The sequence below is a fragment of the Lissotriton helveticus genome, chromosome 2_1 (genome assembly GCF_964261635.1).
Source record: "Lissotriton helveticus chromosome 2_1, aLisHel1.1, whole genome shotgun sequence".
Lineage (NCBI taxonomy): Eukaryota > Metazoa > Chordata > Amphibia > Caudata > Salamandridae > Lissotriton > Lissotriton helveticus.
Window position 1 is genome coordinate 1,367,057,442 of NC_136059.1, and position 19,651 is coordinate 1,367,077,092.

At 45.1% G+C, this 19,651-nt stretch overlaps 1 protein-coding gene across 2 annotated transcripts in view; it reads left to right on the forward strand.

Moving 5' to 3' along the window:
• Positions 1-19,651, forward strand: part of FRMPD1 (FERM and PDZ domain containing 1) — a 1,188,014-nt gene that overhangs the window by 921,115 nt on the left and 247,248 nt on the right. For both annotated transcript variants that reach the window (XM_078676303.1, XM_078676304.1), the window contains exon 11: positions 14,465-14,591. In XM_078676303.1, coding sequence (XP_078532429.1) covers positions 14,465-14,591 — 127 coding nt within the window. The remainder of the gene's footprint in view (positions 1-14,464; positions 14,592-19,651) is intronic.

The following is a 19,651-nucleotide window of genomic DNA, read 5'->3' on the forward strand; positions in this document are numbered from 1 at the left end:
AAAAGTATTGGTTGGATAGCAATGATGTCAGATAGATAATCCAAACCTAATTCCAGGTGGCAACCGTAAGTCGGCGAGCTTTTAGGGACAGCTAGAAGGTATCTTATGTAGCAATTTTCCACCTTTTGGATGGTGTCGGTGGCAACAAAACCCCATACCCCTGCTCCATATAATGCCACTGAACAGCATTTTGCTTGGTAAATTTGGAGCATCTCCCGAGGAGGGCGCTGTCCCAGATTCAGTGCAATTGTTACCAAAGCTGTAGTGGTTCTAAGGAATGACAGTTTTCTTGCTTGGATAGCTGGTCGCCAGTTTGACTTATTGTCGATCAAAATTCCCAGGTAGGGGGCAGGAGTTTGTGCATTCTAACTTAGTGTTATTAATATAAATACCTTTTGATTGCCTTGTACTTTTTCCTACATGCATAACATATGTTTTCTTTATATTAACCTTAAGGTCTAAGCTCGTCATAAAGTGGCAGTATCTATTAAGGAGGGATTGCAACTGACAGGGAGTCCGCGCCATGATGACTGCGTCATCCGCGTAAAGCACCGCGGGAATTGGACGACGGTCAATCATGGAGAGGTCCTGGCTCCCTTCTAACATTGACGCCTCCATACTATTTGTGTAGAGATTAAAAAGGAAGGGAGCCAGAACACAACCCTGTCTGACTCCCTTCACCACAGCAAATGGTGTGGTAAGCTCCCCACCAAAACCATATCTTACTTTGGCTGATGCGTCTAAGTATAGGTCTTGCATGAAGTGGACTAATGGGGGGATCTACACCTATATTAAGAAGAGTTTTCTACAGCTTGCCGTGAGAGACACAGTCGCACGCTGCCGACAGGTCGACATAGGCCAGATGCATCTTTCCCTTCTTTGCCCCCACATATTTAGCCATTATTAGGGAAAGGTTTAACGCCTGTTCCACAGTCCCCAGGCCCTCGTGAACTCCGTACTGTAAATCTGATATTATTTGATTATTGGCTGCCCAGTTTTGAAGTCTTCGAAGGACTAGGCGCCCTGCAACCTTTCCGGTTGCGTCCAGTAAGGAAATGGGTCTGTAGCAGGCAGGATTATTACGATCCCCTTTTTTAAATATGGGGAGCAAAATAGAGGTTTTCCATGATTTAATTTGGCCTATTTTGGTTACTTCTTCAAAGACCCTGGTAAGAATTGGGGACCATAGGTCTAAGTTGTGTTTAAAAATGTCCACAGGGACCCCGTCGGGGCCTGGAGCTTTCCCGCATTTAGATGCCATCAGGGCAGTAACTACTTCCTCATGGTCAAAACTGAGGTTTGGTGTAGGGTTTAGGCGGTTGGGTAAGTTGCTCCTCCCCGGTGAGTCAGTATGCTCCAGTATGGGACCATCTGTAAGCCCAAAGATCTTAGAAAAATGGCTGACCCAATCAGTTTCATCCACTGCCACTTCAATTCGGGGGATTGAGTTTGGATCAGTTAAAAAAGGGGTTTTGACAGTTTGCCAGAATGTAGTAGTATCCTTCAGGACACAGCTCTGATGCAATTTATCCCATAGGCCTTTTTTAATGTCTAGTTTACACTTTTTTAATGCCTGGTTATAGTCCCTTCTAAGTCTTATAATTTCTTCTTTATCTCTGACAACCCTGCGCAGTGCTTTCTTCAGGAGAGAATAGGCTCTCCTGGTTACGGGATTAAACCAGCCCTTTTTAGGTTTCTTGTTACCCTTGATTTTGCGTAGGAGTTCATCTTTAATTGTGTTGGTAATAACAAGAAAACTAGCTAAAATTTGGTTTGGTGGGGAATCAGGATTAAGGCATACTTCCACTTGTGAGAGTGTATGTCTAAGCACTTTAGCTGTGGTTTCAGCGGGATCGGTGTTTTCCCATTTTATAGTATAGCCGTTCAATTTGTCCACCCTTAATGCCTCTTGAGTTAATAGGGTGGGTAGATTGCACTGTTTGCGTGAATCAGGTACTGTGATAATCGTAGTGTTAGGAAAATGATCACTACTGGGATTATTTCCAGTACTAAAACTAAACATTTGCTCTTTCATATTTTGTGAAACTAGAATGAAATCAATTAGGCTAGAGAGACCTCTGCCATTAAATGTTGGGGAAAAAGCTACTGGTGGAGCTACAAGCTCATTTGCAAATCCGAGGTCCAAGTTAAAGAGGATCTCCGTTAGACGATTCCCTGTACTGGTGTGTGGAAAGTGGGTTAAGTTAGATCCAACCTCATCCGCAATTCCGCATTTTTTAGTGCCACTGTCCTTACATAGGCTTAAGTTAAAGTCCCCTCCCCAGATCAAATTAAAGGATTTGCTCGTATGGTTTTCCTGTTCTTCCAGTAGGAAGAGGGAAATTTCCTCCAGGACAGGGAGTACGTCTTGGGACGTTAGATTATTATAGTAATTAACTATATAATACATGGATTTTTTATTCGGTGTTATTTTGATAACTTGGAAGTTAGGGGCATGGATTAGTTCCTTTATACCCGCACTTGAGAAATTGTTCGAGATATATATTGCTAGGCCACCTTTTGCTCTGCCAGAAGCAGAGGGTTGGGCAAAAGAGTTATATGTTTTATAGCCTTGAAGGTGGAGAGAGGTGGTCAACCAAGTTTCTTGAAAGCAGAGAATATTATGTTGTCGTATACCAGAGAGCCAAGAGGGTAAATCTATCTTTGTGCGCAGTCCTGCCACGTTCCAAAATATCATTTTTAAATTGGTATCAGTTTGTTTTGCACCTCCCATGTCCCTATTGTCTATAGGACCTCCCATGACCCTATTATCTATAGGAACACCTACAGTTCTTTCCATGATTCCACTCTGTGGAGGCGCGTGATGGTCCGCTTCAATAGAAAGCGGGTCTGGTTGTGCTAAGGAATTAACCCCTGATGTCAGTTGGGGGGAGCTCAGATACCATATTGATAGAAGTGGGTTTAGTTGTAGTATTCTCATGGATAGTAATAGGATTGGTAAGTTGATCGTGCGTACCTCCTAAATGGCAATCTGATAATGCCAGTCATTCATTGTCATCTAGGCCAGAGAGGGGAGTGAATCTGTTATAAGTTGAAAAGGATTGGGGCCAGGTATGCAAATCTTGGGTATTTCTCCACACTGATGGATTCAGGTTGCTCCTGGCAGGGGGATAGAAGAAGCCTAAAGGAAGGATATTGATCCCTAAAGGATCTAGGATATGATTGGCACCTATTGCTAATATTTCTTTTACCAGGAGTGGGGAAGCAAAGGTTATTGCTATACAATACCCTCTAAGCGACTTCTCCCTAGTGCCTATCCACTTCACTCTCTGGATCATCTTAAATTCGTCGAACAAATATCTATTTAAACCTACCCGGGTGCTTAGCCAGTGCAGAGATTTATTTTTTAGGGCGTCAGGAAATTCCTTTTCTTGGCCGCTTAAAGAGGGCACATTAGCCAGCACTAGCACATACGGAGTCGCGTCAGGGGGCAAGTCTAAGTGTCGATATTCTGAATTAAGTGTTCCCCGATTATTAATTTGATGTAGTGGATATTGCTTCTGTCTTACAGTGTGTGAAAGAAATGAATTGTGGGTGCCTTCATAGGAGACTGAAGGACTAAACGGGTTAGAGACACACTGCGATGCTGTCGTGATAGTTGGCCTTATTCCTGTGGGTAGTCCATAATTTGGTCCTAGAGAAAGATTCCCCTTAACATTAGAATGACTAGTTTGTGTAGAGGAGTTCTTCTTAACAGAGGAAATCTGACTCTGTACAGGGCCTGTCTTTGGGTTTATGGAATTTGTAGTTGGTTTAACCAATGGCTCTATTGGGTAAGGGACTTTTGCCGTAAGAAGTTCCTCAATTTGCACCAGTCTGGCTGTAAGTTGGTCTAGCCTGACTCTTACAAAGAGGTCCAGACGCTCAACTAGGGAACCCAGTGCCTGTAAGTCCATCTGTGAATTAGAGCTACTGGAGGATGAAATCTTTCTAGCTGTTTGATGTTTTCTATTAATCTGAGATTTCTTTCCTGATATTGGTGGTTTAGACAGTTTCTTTGGGAGAGAATGGACTTGAGCGCGGGATTTAGTTATATTATTTTCTGGCTCCCTATGAGTAACATCTACTACTTCAACCGGATTTTTAGATCTTTTTAGAGGAGGAATCACTAGTAAGAGTGATGATCTCATCAGGACTTGCCTGTATACAGCCATTTACAAGAGGGTCCGGTGGAGATCCTAAGGGCCCGATTCACAGAATGAACTTAAGACTAAATCCTAAACTTACTACTATTTGGTATTCACAGAATGCACTTACTACTTTCGGGATTCACAGAGTGAACTTACTATTTTCGGGATTCACAGAATAAACTTACTACTTTCGGTATTCACAGAATAGATTTAAGACTACTAACTCTAAGTCCGAAATCGGGGAGTAAATTCCGGCCCGGAGGCGGAGCTTCCGGCTTGGGGGCGGAGCTTGCGGCCCAGAGGCGGAGCTTCCGGCCCGGAGGCGGAGCTTGCGGCCCAGAGTTAGAGATTTCAGCATGGCAAAAATCCCCACCTCCGAGCCGGAAGCTCCGCCCCCAAGCCGCAAGCTCCGCCTCTGGGCCGCAAGCTCCGCCCCCAAGCCGGAATTTACTCCCCGATTTCGGACTTAGAGTTAGTAGTCTTAAATCTATTCTGTGAATACCGAAAGTAGTAAGTTTATTCTGTGAATCCCGAAAGTAGTAAGTTCACTCTGTGAATCCCGAAAGTAGTAAGTGCATTCTGTGAATACCAAATAGTAGTAAGTTTAGGATTTAGTCTTAAGTTCATTCTGTGAATCGGGCCCTAAGTCTTTTGGAGCCCTACTCAGTGAGACAGATGAGTCGTGGCTCAGTCTCGATGTAGTACTCTCAATTGACCCCTCAACCGAGAGAATCTGTTTATCTAGCAGACCCACCGCCCCTGTTAGATAGTTCAAAAGCGTCTGCTGTGAATGAGAAGGGGCATCGCTACTCTTTAGGGTTTTAGGACTCGTCTGCTTCCTCTTACCCATGGTAATATAAAGAGATAATGACTGACGATGGAGAGATAATGTGAGAGGGAGAAAGTGCGCTGTTCGGGTTTACACAATATATATACTATACATTACTGCAAAGAAATTGGAAAAAGCCTTTTGAAGATCTAGAACAAGTAAGTATGGTGCACTCCACCCCTCACTAATAGTAGTGCCAGTTATTTGGACTACAAATCTATTTGCCAATCAGTAACCAAACTATGAACTATTACACGAGTAGCTTGATAAAGCATCCAGTGTCTTTGGGAAAAAAACGGGAGCAGCTGATAGATACACAATCAATCAGGGTAGTACCTCAGGTTCAACTGATCAGGGACCTGCCCCAACCCGACCTCCTCTGGCCTCTGAAGGCCTTAGATGGCCCGCCCTTTGCCCGGGCTTTGCACGGGCGCTCCCGCGACGCGGGGAGTGACGCGGGTATTTGTGCGCCTCCTGGTGCTTCCTTCCTGCACGCGCCTTCCGGCCGCAAGGTCCGATGGGGCTTGTGGTCTTTCGTGGGCCCTGGAGCTCTCCCCCACTCGGCGGCCGCAATGTGGTTGAGCTAATGCGGCGGCGGGGGGTGAGCTAAGACACCGGCAGGAGGAAAAGGGTTCCTGTGACAGAAGGGCAACGTTGAAGCGGGCAGCAGGTAGGGATCACTGGGCACTCTAGCGTCTCTGAGCAAAGCGTCACACTCCCCAAGAGTGACGTGGGTATTTGTGCGCCTCCTTCCTGCACGCGCCTTCCGGCCACAAGGTCCGATGGGGCTTGTGGTCTTTCGTGGGCCCTGGAGCTCTCCCCCACTCGGCGGCCGCAATGTGGTTGAGCTAATGCGGCGGCGGGGGGTGAGTTAAGACACCGGCCGGAGGAAAAGGGTTCCTGTGACAGAAGGGCAACGTTGAAGCGGGCAGCAGGTAGGGATCACCCGGCACTCTAGCGTCTCTGAGCAAAGCGTCACACTCCCCAAGAGTGACGCGGGTATTTGTGCGTCTCCTGCCGCTTCCTTCCTGCACGCGCCTTCCGGCCGCAAGGTCCAATGGGGCTTGTGGTCTTTCGTGTGCCCTGGAGCTCTCCCCCACTCGGCGGCCGCAATGTGGTTGAGCTAATGCGGTGGCGGGGGGTGAGCTAAGACACCGGCAGGAGGAAAAGGGTTCCTGTGACAGAAGGGCAACGTTGAAGCGGGCAGCAGGTAGGGATCACTGGGCACTCTAGCGTCTCTGAGCAAAGCGTCACACTCCCCAAGAGTGACGTGGGTATTTGTGCGCCTCCTGGCGCTTCCTTCCTGCACGCGCCTTCCGGCCGCAAGGTCCGATGGGGCTTGTGGTCTTTCATGGGCCCTGGAGCTCTCCCCCACTCGGCGGCCGCAATGTGGTTGAGCTAACGCGGCGGCGGGGGGTGAGCTAAGACACCGGCAGGAGGAAAAGGGTTCCTGTGACAGAAGGGCAACGTTGAAGCGGGCAGCAGGTAGGGATCACCGGGCACTCTAGCGTCTCTGAGCAACCCATTCAATTTGTACTGTGTTAGAACATGCAACATAGAACACATCCTAAAAGGTTTCAATCTACAATCAGTGCAGCTGGTCACCTTGAGACACCTACACAACTTATTTCATACTCAAGCAAGTGTAAGAATCCTAAATAGTAGGCAATATAGGAGTCATTAGGAAGGGGAATGATCCCATTCCATAGGCCCCTTGATTGTGGTTATATAAAAGGCAAAACACCATGATTAACTTTGTGGACATGAAGCTCCACCACCTAACAATTAAGAGAGAGAATTGCATCACAACCACACTTGATGACTACTACTACCTAGAACCAAATAAATAACTGAGATACATCCCAGCACTCTTTATGTGTGTGGCTGAGTAGGGATAATCAATTGAGTTTGAAGATGTCCAGTACTATTGAACTCTTTCTGAACTCCTTCAGGGAAGTGCCTGCGTACCAACCAAGGTATCAAAATGTCACTTACAACATACTTATGTATGTGCTGTCAAAACATGGGCACTATGCAAGAATCCATACAATCCTTCAGCTTGAAAGTAGCGTCCCCTTCACTCACTATTGTAAATCTCAAGATGGGATTGGTAATCCATTTTTTTCACAGTTCTTTTATTAACTGGAATTGTAAAAATATGGCTCATCCTCCATAGAAAAAAGTGAATGTTCATTAAATCTCAACTAGAGTTTTTTTGGTTGAGTTCTTCATAGTAGGGGTCCCTGCTGAACCCAAGAAAATAGCCCCTATATGGGTGTAATATTCATATAGGGCTAAAGTGGTGTAGTGGGTTGACATGTTTCATGCATCTTAAGCCCCTAACAGGTCTCATAGCACTTCATCAGGACCATATGTGAAGTTTTTTAAAGAACAGTGCAATTTGTGTGCACTACCTTGAGTCTGGTTCAGTAAATTGTTGAATGATAGCCAGACACAGTAGCGGACCCCAGTTGAAATTGTCCCAGGGTATAAAAGACCAGGATTAAGGATGGTCAAAGGCTGATGGGGGAGGCAGAGCACGTAGTTGCTCGCGTTGCCTGGTGGTCAAGCAACTTGCTTCTATCCTACCCTGGCTCTGGGTTCCATATATTGAGCTTACCTACAGTCTCTGTCCAGTCCAGATTTTATGCTTGGCACACTGATCATGCCGTGGACTCATTATCAGCTTTTCTGAAATAGAAAAACCCCAGGGGCAATATTACAAGGTACAACTGATGTTTGGACCCAATATTTACGCCCCAGACTACTTTGATATTACAAAGGTGATGTTGAGGAAAGTAGGTGTACATGGACGGTGCAACAGGAAAGAAAGTGTGGGGATTTATTTTGGGTGGTGGAAATGAGTGGGATAGCTGGCTTCCAGGTACCACTGTCCACAAGGGGCGGCTAAAAAGTCCCACCACAAGATATGGGGTAAGACAGAATGAAGAGGGGCTTATTAGTTGTATCAGATACATTTTGAGGAATACAGTGATGGGTCCAATGGCATTTAGATTACCCAGTGTCATGGTGGCTAGGACCATGTTTGATGTGGCTCAGACGGAAGGCATGAGACTGGATTGGGGAGACACGGACGTACAGAAGACTAACCCACGCCATGATAGGCATGGAATGAATTGTATTGAGTCAATTTATTGCACAGGTAATTAAAACCATAACAAAAGAACATCTCATTAGTACTTAATCAAAACATGAGTTAAAATCAGGAACACATTATAAAAAGCAGGCAGTACAAGATTAATTGTCAATTGTAAAGCATCCTTTTTTGTATATCAAAGTCGTTATAGCGCCAGAGAAAAGTGCAAGGTGCAAAAAGTCAATAACGGAATATCCCTAGGTTACTTCAGATGCAATCACTTGGATTTCAGCAAAAGTGCATTTATACTGTGACAACAAAGGACCGATGAGATATAGAAGAAAGATCTCTCTCTAATTGTTCTCAGTATCAGGAGACATTTTGAGTCCCTTAAAGTGCATGTGCTATATTTAAATTAGAATATTATGCGATCACTGACACCAGCGAGTAGTCCATTGGACATGATAGTATTTTTTTTACAGCCATATTTAAAAATTTCGTATGTCGGCAGTTGGCCATTTGGTCTATGGACCGTAGACATGCAATGACAGCCTGCTCGTTAAAAAACTTTTCAATAATTGTATTCTTTCTTTTATCAGTCCTGGACATACACACATAATGTGGACAATGTTCTCAACTCATTTGTTACACAGTCTCCAGGGTGTTCTTTTAGATGTCTTAGTCCATTCGTTTTATTCTCCTGGGGTTTTGCCAAAAATATAGTGCAAAAAAATCAATTTTCTGTTTCCTGCCCACCCAGCTGCTAAATATGGTTGGATTTTAAGAGTTTTGTATTCATTGATTACTAACCAGGCATGGTCTCTGCTGGCCAATTTCTCTTTATCTTTTAAAACAGATGCTTTCTTTATTATCTTATTAATTATATTTTTTTAAGCGGTCGACAAAAGAGAATTTGCCCATATTGATTGAATACCTAGTTTGTTTATTATTGCATTTAGATAAATATGGGCTGGAGCTTTTTCGTTCCGTTGCATCTCCAGTTACAAAGCTTTGCACAAATGATTTTCGGAGGCAGTTCTTATTCTGTTCCATGTTTTCAGATATGTCCCCATCCTTCCTATTGTTTGATTAGTGAGTCCGAACTCCAGTCTTATCTGGGCTGGAGATGTTTTCAAAGGTAGGTGGAAGAGAGATCTGAATGCTTTGGAGAAGATCAGATTTAGGAGAACTGCGTCCCTGCCGCGGAGAACTTCACTACCATATGAAACAGCTGGTAGGAGCCTTGCTGAAACCGCTTTCAGTAGTGGTGCATAACTGGGACCTTCTAAAGTTCTGTGTAAGGTTCAGAAAGGCTAAGGAGATAGCTTTTTTCTTCAGGTCCGATTTTGCTGTTTAAAAGTCGCCCCATGGTCGAAAAGTACTCCCAGATATTTATATGTTCTAATCCGCTCCAATTGTTTTTTTCCAAAGAACCATTTATACTTCTTTAATTTCCTGGTAACTTCCATGATCTTTGTTTTCTTTAGATTGACTGTCAATCCATTTGTTGCGGAATATATAATGATATGGAATGATAGCATAGCATTACTCAAGTCCTTCCAGTGCTATTAGAGTTAGATTGGAGACGAGGAACTGACCAACGAAAAAGTGTTCCTAAAATTCTTATTGGTGGTATTGACGGTGTGGGAGGAAGTACTGGCCAATGGAAGGATAATTTATTGTGGACAAAGCAGGATGCAATAGGAGGATTATAAACTACTCGATGGCCCCTGACAGTTGAGAGCAGGTGTTCAATGGGGTTATGGGCTTTATGAACCGTGAAACAAAGCTGGAGGTGTATCATAGCCTTGAGTTTCAACGGAGTACAAGTGTAACAGTGGCATTAATGACTTGATGTAAAGCGGGTTGCCTGAAAAAGAGTTGAAGATGTTATGTCCAGATGATGGGAGGACAAGTAGGAAACGTATAAGGCATGAGAATGGAGGGAGGTGCTGGATAACCAGATAACTTGAATATTGGCACACTGCAACTGAACGGAAGGCCTGTCACCCAAGAAATTGGCCGCATTGCACTGGCTTCAGATTAAGGCAGAGACAGATAATTTACACTAGGCATGAGTTGGAAAATGAAGGAACTGGATCAATGGTAATTGGAATGTTTAAACGTAAATGTGTACCCTAATGGCCTCAAAGAAAATGGAAATTCCTACTTCTTGGTAAAAGATTTAGTCCAGCCAATAGGCGAACAGTGAATTAAAGAATTGTGTGTTGTACAAGCCATGTATCAAGACTGCAAACTTGTTTTAATGTGGATTTTGTTGAGTGGGTTTGTGAGGTGCTTAGGAAACAATGGCACCCTACAGGGTTACTAAAGGGGTAAATGGGGAATTTCAGACATTTTTGGATAAAGGAGTATGAATGGATTAGAACTTGAATCCATTTTACAGTCTGTCTGTGTTGATTGAGATGGACAGGGTACATCAGACATTAGACAGGAATACAATTAAACAGATCTGTGATGGTAGGGTCTGTAGAGTGGGTCTACAAAGTGAGACTTCTGTGAATTGGGATAGTAAGAATGTCTCAGGAGAGGTTTTTCTTGTTGTGGAAAAAAGGCTCAAAAGAAATAAAGTAGGTCTAACCTATAGCTTTGGTACACTGTAAAAGAGAGGGATCAGTTGGCTTGGTCCAAATGTAGGTACACTGACCAGCAGAACCATGGGGCAGAAGAACAAATGGGGGCATAAAGGGTCAATAAAGGACCAGTAGGCCTGTACAAGTTAAATTATGAATGGCATAATTCACAAAGGATATAGGTGTAGCTTTATTACTATGTTTAAGGTTATCTACATATAGCAGCCACACTGTATTCATATAAGGTGCCTTTTATGTCAGATTCAGGGTGTGTGCATGTGTGTGTGTGTGTGTGTGTGCGTGCGTGTGTGTGTGTGTGTGTGTGTGCATTTTTTTAAGGGTGTTTCTATGTATGGGCTAAGTGAGGGAAGGGTTGTCAGCCATGTAAGGGCACAGAGCATGTTAGAAATGGGATTCCTGGTAGCTGAGGTATGCACCCAGGCCAGGCAGGAACCACCACTCTAGTTAAGGTAAGGAAGATACACACTAAAAGTTTACCTGGGCCCTGTTGTAGCTTGGCACAGAGAAGTCAGGCTAAACTAAAGAGGCAATGTGTAAAATAGTTGTGCAACACAAACAGTAACACAATGAATACAGCCAAAAATGACTCCAAACAGATCTAGAAAAATAGAAAATATGTATCTGAGTAAATAAGACCAAAACAACAAAAATCCAATCAGTAGAAGTTGAGATATGAATTTTTAAAGATTAAATGCAAAAACAGTGCTCAGAAGTCACTAGCAGTCAAAAAGTTACTTGCGGTCACGAGGGACCAGGGTAAATCCAAAGTTGAGGCCACGCGCAATGGAGGGCAGGCCTGCTGTGAGACTCATTTAGGTCCTGCTGAAAAGCACCTTGGATGCAGCAAAGCGTTGATGCTGCGGGCACAATGCTTCAATCTTTTCCACGCAGTTGGGTTGCTGCATCTTCATCAAGCTCTGTTGAGATGCAGGGAGTGTGCATCATCATGCTGTGCAGAGCGTCATCCTTGAACCACACAGGCTGTTAAACCGCTGTTGTTGAACAGCCTTTGCACAGGCGTCGAAGGGCGATGCATCAGTTTGGATGGGCGTAAAGGTGACGATGCACCAGTTTTCCAGAGAAGCAATCCAGTTGATTCATTTAAGCAGCACATCAGTTGTTCTGACAGAGGTTCAGTTCAAGATCCAGATGTGACTGATTTTTTAGGGTGTCAGAGACCCAGTATTTATACCCAAAAGTGCTTTTGATGTAGGTGGTGACTTCAAAGCTGCTCTCTGAAGTACACAAGGATCCCATGCAACTCAGTACTGTCTGCCAGGCTACCTGTGGGGCCGGAGGGTTAAAACAGTGCTTTGTGTGTGGACAAGACACTATCTATTGAAGTGTGTGTCAGCCCCTCCCATTCCTCCATGCCCAGGAAGACACATCCGAATGCAGATGAAAGCAAATGAGTGCTCAGATTGCAGACAAGCCTCACCTTTCTGTGTTTGTGGCTGTCTAGAGGGAATGAACAAAGTGTAGCTGTCACCCACCCAAGATGTGTACTGGAGACGGGCTGTAAGGCACAAAGAGCAGTAAGTACAGAGAAATGTCCACTTTCTAAAGGTTGCATTTCTAACACAGTAATGTTAAATCGAAATACACCAGTAAGGAGGATTTATCATTTCCATTCCAAAGATATGAAACATGAAAAAGCTACTCCTCTATGATCAGGAATTAACAGCTTAAAAGTGTCTTAAGGAGTTGCCAGTGCTGGCCTACTAGAGGTGTAGGCCTCACAGTAGTGAAAAACTAAATAGGCTGCTTGTCACTACCAGGACATGTAAAACATAAAAGTATGTGTCCTACCTTTTACCTACATGGCACCCTGCCCTTAAGGGTACTTAGGTCCTACCTTAGAGGTGACTTATATGTAATAAAAGAGGAATTTAAGGCCTAGCAAGTAGTTTTAAATGCCAAGTCGAAGTGGCAGTACACTGCACACACAGGCACTGTAGGGGCAGGTCTGGAAGGTTTTAAAGGCTACTTCTGTATGCGCCACAATCAGTGCTCCAGTCCACTAGTAGCATTTGAAGTACAGATCCTGGGTTTATGGTATACCACTTTACAAGGAACTTACGAGTACCACAAATATGCCAATCAGGTATACACCAATGTCATCAGGTTTAGGGGAGAAGCACATGCACTTTAGCTCTGATTAGCAGTGGTAAAGGGCTCCGAGCCCCAAAAAGAATCAGCAAGAACGAGAGGCAAAAGGCAAAAAGTCTGAGGAAAGTCCACCCTAAGGATGACAGTCTAACATAGCCCTTTCTTCCTCTTCATCCATAGTCTCTAACCTTTGCCTGGTCTGTGTAATGATTGGATCAATGTATTTGTAAAAGGCCAGAAATCCAGGTCTCCTCCCCTTTTCAAGTTTTGCTGTTTCTATCTAGAAGGGAGGATGTGTTTGGAGAAACCAAGCTTGACACTCGTCAAGAATTCCCTCTTACATGTACACTTTTATGATGAAGAGAAAGGTATGATTCTCACTTATACCATGAGATCCTCAACAAGTAGTAGGAAACTTCCTGGTCCAACCATTAATTGATTTGAGCTAGGTACATGTTTGCCCGGCCTTGAGAGACCAGTCTAGGCCCAAAGCAAGGATATTGCATTTGAGGATGTTTGGTCACCTTCTGGGCAAAGCCTGATGACCAATGAACTACAGATACTTGCATTGAGGGTAGGTGAGACGTCTGTTGGCTAAGTTACTTATCTTACAATCTGAAGATCTTGGTTTTAAACTTGACTTTGACTTTTAACCAAACGTGTGATTCTGGGCAAATCATTTCATATTTTTAGCCTGAAATTGTAAATACTTGTAATGTTGTATAGCAAAAATATGTGAATATTTATGTGATGTACATGATAGGTAATGTACTGGCATTGTTGTTCAAGTCATGACCAGTTACCCCCATTACTTATCTGTGTAAGCATTAACCTGCTTATGATCAAATGTGCCATTTTGTTACTATGGACGTTATTTCTGGTAGAAATACTTTGTTTATATAAAGGATATGTTAGTAATTAGCTTACCAGAAGCAAAGAGCATAGTGAAGCAAACGATTCCTTCAAGAGGCTCGATTGTACTGGTTGTTAAGCTTGAGGTTAGGATGTGCGGAGTGATGGCTAAGGATTAATAGGCAGGAAGGGAGTGCATATGTTTATTATAAACAAACAAAGGAACACTGGAGACTGCTGGGGTGCATTTGGGAAATTACATGTAAGCATCGGGCAGAAAAGTGAAGGGTGTAGGGCTGTTGGCTCTATCAACAAGGGTGGTGCGGGCGCTCGGCAATGCTGGATGATTTGGTTGGCTGATGACAATGAACTATACTAGGATGTGAGTGGAGTAGGTGATTTTGGTGACATGGTTTGCTTGGTGTGATGAGTGGCAGAGTGGTTTGGCATGGGAGTGGTAAGTGGCAGAGTAGGTAGCTGGATCAGGGGTGGAAAAAATACGTTTTGGCAAGATAGGTGAGTAACGTTTTTGGTTGATGAAAGAAGATGAGTAGGTAGATGGGATATAAATTACACCTCAGTGGAGGGTTTTCGTGTGGCAGAAAAAAGGCTCGGAGAAAATAAAGAGGGTTTGATTAAGAGTTATAAAGAGGGGGATTTGGGAGATTGGTAGCCCTGCTTCCAGAATATGGAATGAATGCATGGGCTAATAAACACCGGCCGGTTGTTTTGTTGAAATACCTGCACGCAATGTTTATATGAGTAGACGGACAAAGAGTGGTAATTCAATAACGATCTCTTTCTTCTTCAGGAAGGATTGGGGGATCGAAAACTTCATATCTCCAACTTTGCTCCGAAATATGCGCGGCAAAGATATAAAGAAGGCCATTAACTTCCACATGAAGAGGAACCAGGCTTTATTGGATCCCAGGCAGAAGGTGACCCACCTGTCATGTTCATCTCTGTGGTTGCTCAGCTACTCAGCTATAAGAGTTAATAAAAATGAAGCATCTCCATTGGCTGTTCAAGTTGTTAGTAATAAAAACAAGTAGAGTACCGTCCATGATTGATTATGTAATGTCGAATTAGTTTGCTCTCATTTTTTTTTGTTTAAAGATCTTTATTGTTTTTCTTAAATTGTGTAACAAGTTAGAATTATCATAGGCATTACAGACTGCATATGCAAAGTTACATTATGGAGACAATTGACGTGTCTGTAACTGGTTACATAAATTTAAATATCGTACACAATAATGTTCGCTTGTCCTTGCAGGTGGCCTATATTTGTAAAACAGTGTATGCCACTTCCTGCTACCATTTGTGCACTTCAGTTCCCAACCAGCGGTTTGTAACACCCTATACTAGGATATTGTGCGAAGAGAAAATAGTGGGCCAATAAGACATATGTTAATCAAAACTAATGATGAAATGAAACTGCCATCAAGATAGAACAAAAAGGATATGCATAGCATCACCAGGCACTCAAACGCTTATCTCGAACTGGATGTTACGGCGGCTCGCCAGGGTGGCATTTGGACCCATTAAAGCGTAAGAGACCACTGTCATCCAAATGATTGGCTAGGGGTTGAGGGTTAGCGGGGACTCTCGGTGGTGGACCCAGGTAACAGATGCATTGCATCGTCAGACTTAATACTGTCTATGGATATCTAGTGCCTCTGGGGTCGGGACCATCTGAAGTTGGATCACGTACTGGCGGGAGGGGCATCTGCACCGTTTCCGTCTTCCCCATTTTTGAAGGCCGTGAATATGCTATCCCAGTGTTTTGCTATGGTATACTTGCGGAGCCCCGCTGTTTCCTCCCTGTGTAGAGTTGTACTTTCCGCTTGTGCCCATATCGTAAGGGACCTTTCCCAACTGACCGTTTTTGGGGGAGTATCATGTTTCCACCTCTTCGTGATTAAGCTCTTCGCTACTATCAGCCCCAGATCCCAGAACCGTGACGTGACTTTGTTTTTCTTAGACCTGGCGTAGAGCCCTAGTATGTGTACTTCCCATGTGTGCGGCAAGGATGTTTCAGTGCGGAGTGCAAGTGCCGCGGCCACGTCTTGCCAATAAAATTGTAGAGAGGTGCATGACCATAGCATGTGAAGCAAGTTTGCATTAAGTTGCTGGCACTGACGGCATGCGGATGTGGCAATATTAAAATTTCTGTTTATGTTGTCGGGTGAAAGGTACGCTCTTTGTATAATGTACGTTTGTATCAGTTTGAATTCGGAGCTCCTTGGGATGCATGAGAAGCTGGCCAGAATAGCACTCCATTCCTTTTCCGTCCAAGGTGTGCCCCTATCCTCTTCCCAGAGGGTGCGGAGACTTAGCATCCGTTGCAGTGTATGCGTGAGGAGAGCCGCCACTAGCCAGTGCACTATTGCACTAGTGCACTAGTGGAGAAGTGTGGCTCAGGGGTTAGAGGCGGCAGACCTGGAGCCTGAGTTCGGCCCTGGACCAGGGTTCAATTCCCCGCCTCGGCGGGTCTTGGGCTCAATAATTCCACGGACTCGATAATTCTCGCTCCGGTGCCTTCTCGACTCACGGGTTCACACTCTGCGACTCTGGGCAATAGCTTGCTTAATCTCCACATCGGCCCCTCGCGGTGGGATGCCTGGCTTTCACCTTGTGGATACCCTGCCAGGGTTATCTCACAGGGGAATACCAGGACGGGTTCCCTAAGCAAGCGCGGAGATGCCCCAGGGTAAGTCATGCGCTATATAAGCTTCATACATTTACATTTACATTTACTATGTGCGATCCCGGCCCCATGACATCCAAGTATTGAAGTAACAGATGCGTTGGCGTCTCAGTTGCCAAGTCCCCCCAAGAGGCCGACAGGGCCCAAATTCGGGATGTGTGTAGTAGAAACTGCCCTGCCGGTAACCCACTTTCTCTCGCTAGAGCATCAGAAGTGAGTAGTGCGCCATCCGAATATAAGTCACCCAGGGTATCCACGCCTACTGTATGCCAAAGTGTAAGAGCCTCCTCAGAGGTGCCCGTCCTTCCTCTGGGCGTCCCTAGGAGTGGTAGTATTGGAGAGTACGGGAGTGTTGTGCGGGTAAGATGTAGCATTTGTGCGCCAGTGCTAAATGCAATTGGGATGGTCGTGGGGACTTGGCGATGGGATGGAAAAGGTGGTAGATTTGTGATTGGGTCCAGGACTGCTGCAGAGTCGCTGTGTCTTCCAGACCCTTGCCACTTAACCACTTCATCACCCATTGTAACTGGGCCGCTATATAGTACAGCTCCAAATTAGGGACTGCCAAACCTCCCTGATTGACGGGGCATATAGTTTCCACAGAATGACTCAAGGCCTGCCTTTGCAACAGATTAGGTCATGGAACATGCGTTCCAGCTCGTGGAAGGTCTTGGTCGGGACATTGATCGGGAGATTCGGGAAACAGTCTAATAGTTTTGGAAGGACGATCATCTTGATCAAGGTGATGCGGCACATGACATTCGGTGGGAGCGACTTCCAGAATTGTACCTGAGCCCTAGCAGCTGATATTGCTCTCGTTAAATTGCCTTCTAATAAATCATCAGGCGTCTTGTACATAAAGAAGCCAAGATTGCAAAATGTGGTGGAGTACCACAGGAGGAGAGAGTCGCTGAGTAGAACATCTGTTTCGACAATATCTGCGCTAAAGGGATAAACCCCCGATTTGGTCCAGTTAACCCGGAGGCCTGAATCTTCTTCAAAGGCCTTACACGCATCTGCTATGGACGTAGGGATGTCGTTGATGTCCCGGACATACAATAACAGGTCGTCCACGTAGAGAGAAACGGCATGTATTCCATCTCCTAAATCAGTTCCCCACACTTCGCTGTCATTGCGGAGCACCATAGCTAGTGGTTCCATGGCTAGGGAAACAAGGAACAAGCAATATTAAAATATCTGTTTATGTTGTCGGGTGAAAGGTACACTCTTTGTATAATGGTACGTTTGTATCAGTTTGAATTTTGAGCTACCTGGCGTGTCCCTCGTCTTACTCGAATGGGGTCTGAGATGAGCATGCCGGTTCTAACCCGAACAATGGATCGTTGATATAACAGCTGAACCATAATCATATAATGGTCTCCAAGATCATATTCATGGAGTACTTCCGCTAGATAGGGCCATTTCAAAGAATCAAAGGCCTTCTCTAGGTCCAGCACCAGAGCGGGGCCATGTGTGTATCGCATAATGCTGTATCCGGAAGAGCCTATGAATGTTGAGCGAGGTACTCCTAGGGGGAACAAATCCGTATTGGTCTGGGTGCACCAACGTTTTAACTATGGGCGAGAGACGTTTTGCAAGCATTGATGCAAACATTTTGTAGTCAGTATTAAGAAGTGTTAAAGAGCGTTAAGAGCCCAAGGATTCAGGGTTCTGTCCGGGCTTGTGTAGAGACACCAACAAAGCTTTGTTTTCTGTGCCAGCAAGAGTGGATTCATCGACCACAGTTTCAAAAACTTTAACAGCTGCGGGACCAGTATATGTGTATAGGCCTTGTAAAATTCAGTCAGTAGTCCCTCAGGGCCCGGCGATTTCCCATTGGATAGTGAGAATATGCAGTCCCTAACTTCCTCCGAGAGGAGGGGGTCATTCAGTTCTCCTTTTTGCGCATGCGTAGGATATGGCAGTGTTATCCCCTCAAGGTAGAGCTGCAGCTCCATGGGTATGGCCTGCGTGCGGGATTTGTATAGGTCCCCAAAATATGCCACAAACTTATCATGTATGTCCCGCTGTGTGTATGCTGTACCCCCTCGCACCATGCGTACCGATGCCACCGGAGCCGAAGATTCATCCTGGCAAACAAGCCTCGTGAGCAGCTTCCCCGCTTTGTCCCCCATATGGTGTGTCCGCGCCGAGTGTTCTGCATAATTAAGACATCGTAACCATTCTAATAATCGTGCATGCTCTTCCCTTTGGCAATCAAGCCATCTCAGGGATCCCTCGGCGGCTTCGTGCTCACTGGATGCCAATTGTGTCTCTAATTTGGTGAGGTCTTTTTCCAGCTGCACTCTGATACCCACCTGCACCCCCAAGTAATGCCCCGTACAACTACCTTTAGAACGTCCCAGTCCAGCAGTGGCGATGAAGCTGTGCCTGCATTCTCGTCAACATATTGTGCTACGGTGGGGGCCAATAAGTCCCGGAAGGGCGCATCCAGCAGTACATCTGGTTGAAGGCGCCAGATAGGGATTGGCGGTATCCCGCCCTCCCACTCCAGCTCCATCACATGCGGATTATGGTCGGAGTGCGTACGTCACATATAGTGTGACCCAGAGATACAGGGTAAGAGATCATTGGATACCATAAAGCGGTCTAGGAGTATATGAAGGCTGTGCACCCCCGAATATTAGGAATACACTCTATCTAGTGGGTTACGGTGTCGCCAAACATCCGTCAGGTGCCATTGCGTAGCTCAGTTATTTAATGCTTTCATGGCAGTATGTGTGGCTGTGCATGGCAAGGGAGGAAAGGAACCGTCCAGTGAGATGTCTAGTACACTATTGTAGTCGCCACCTAATGTCATGGGAGTATCATGCCATGCAGCCAGTATGTGGGAGATGAGTTCAAGAGAAGCTGCTTGGTCAGTGTTGGGTGCATGTAGCGAGGCAAGAATCACAGGTCTACCATCTAGGACACCTTTGTATCTATATATGAGTCCACCACCTGAAAGTGAGTCACCGGTCTCACCCATACCAGAACCCCCTGTGCATACGCCGAGTAACCCGTAGCGTACAACTGTCCCCTCCAACGTCTGTGTAATCATGCCACTTCAGGTTTGTGTCAGTGTGTCTCTTGGAGGAGTGCTATGTCTATGTGGTGGCATTTCAGATATGAGTAAATGAGATATTGTCGCAATGGGTTATGTATTCCCCGCATGTTAGACCTGACATCATTGGCATGAGTCTCTCCTCCATTTTTTCTGTTTGCCTCCTCTGTTTACGATGTTTTTGCTGGTATATTGCTTTGGACACTGTGCCACTGCTGATCAGTGCC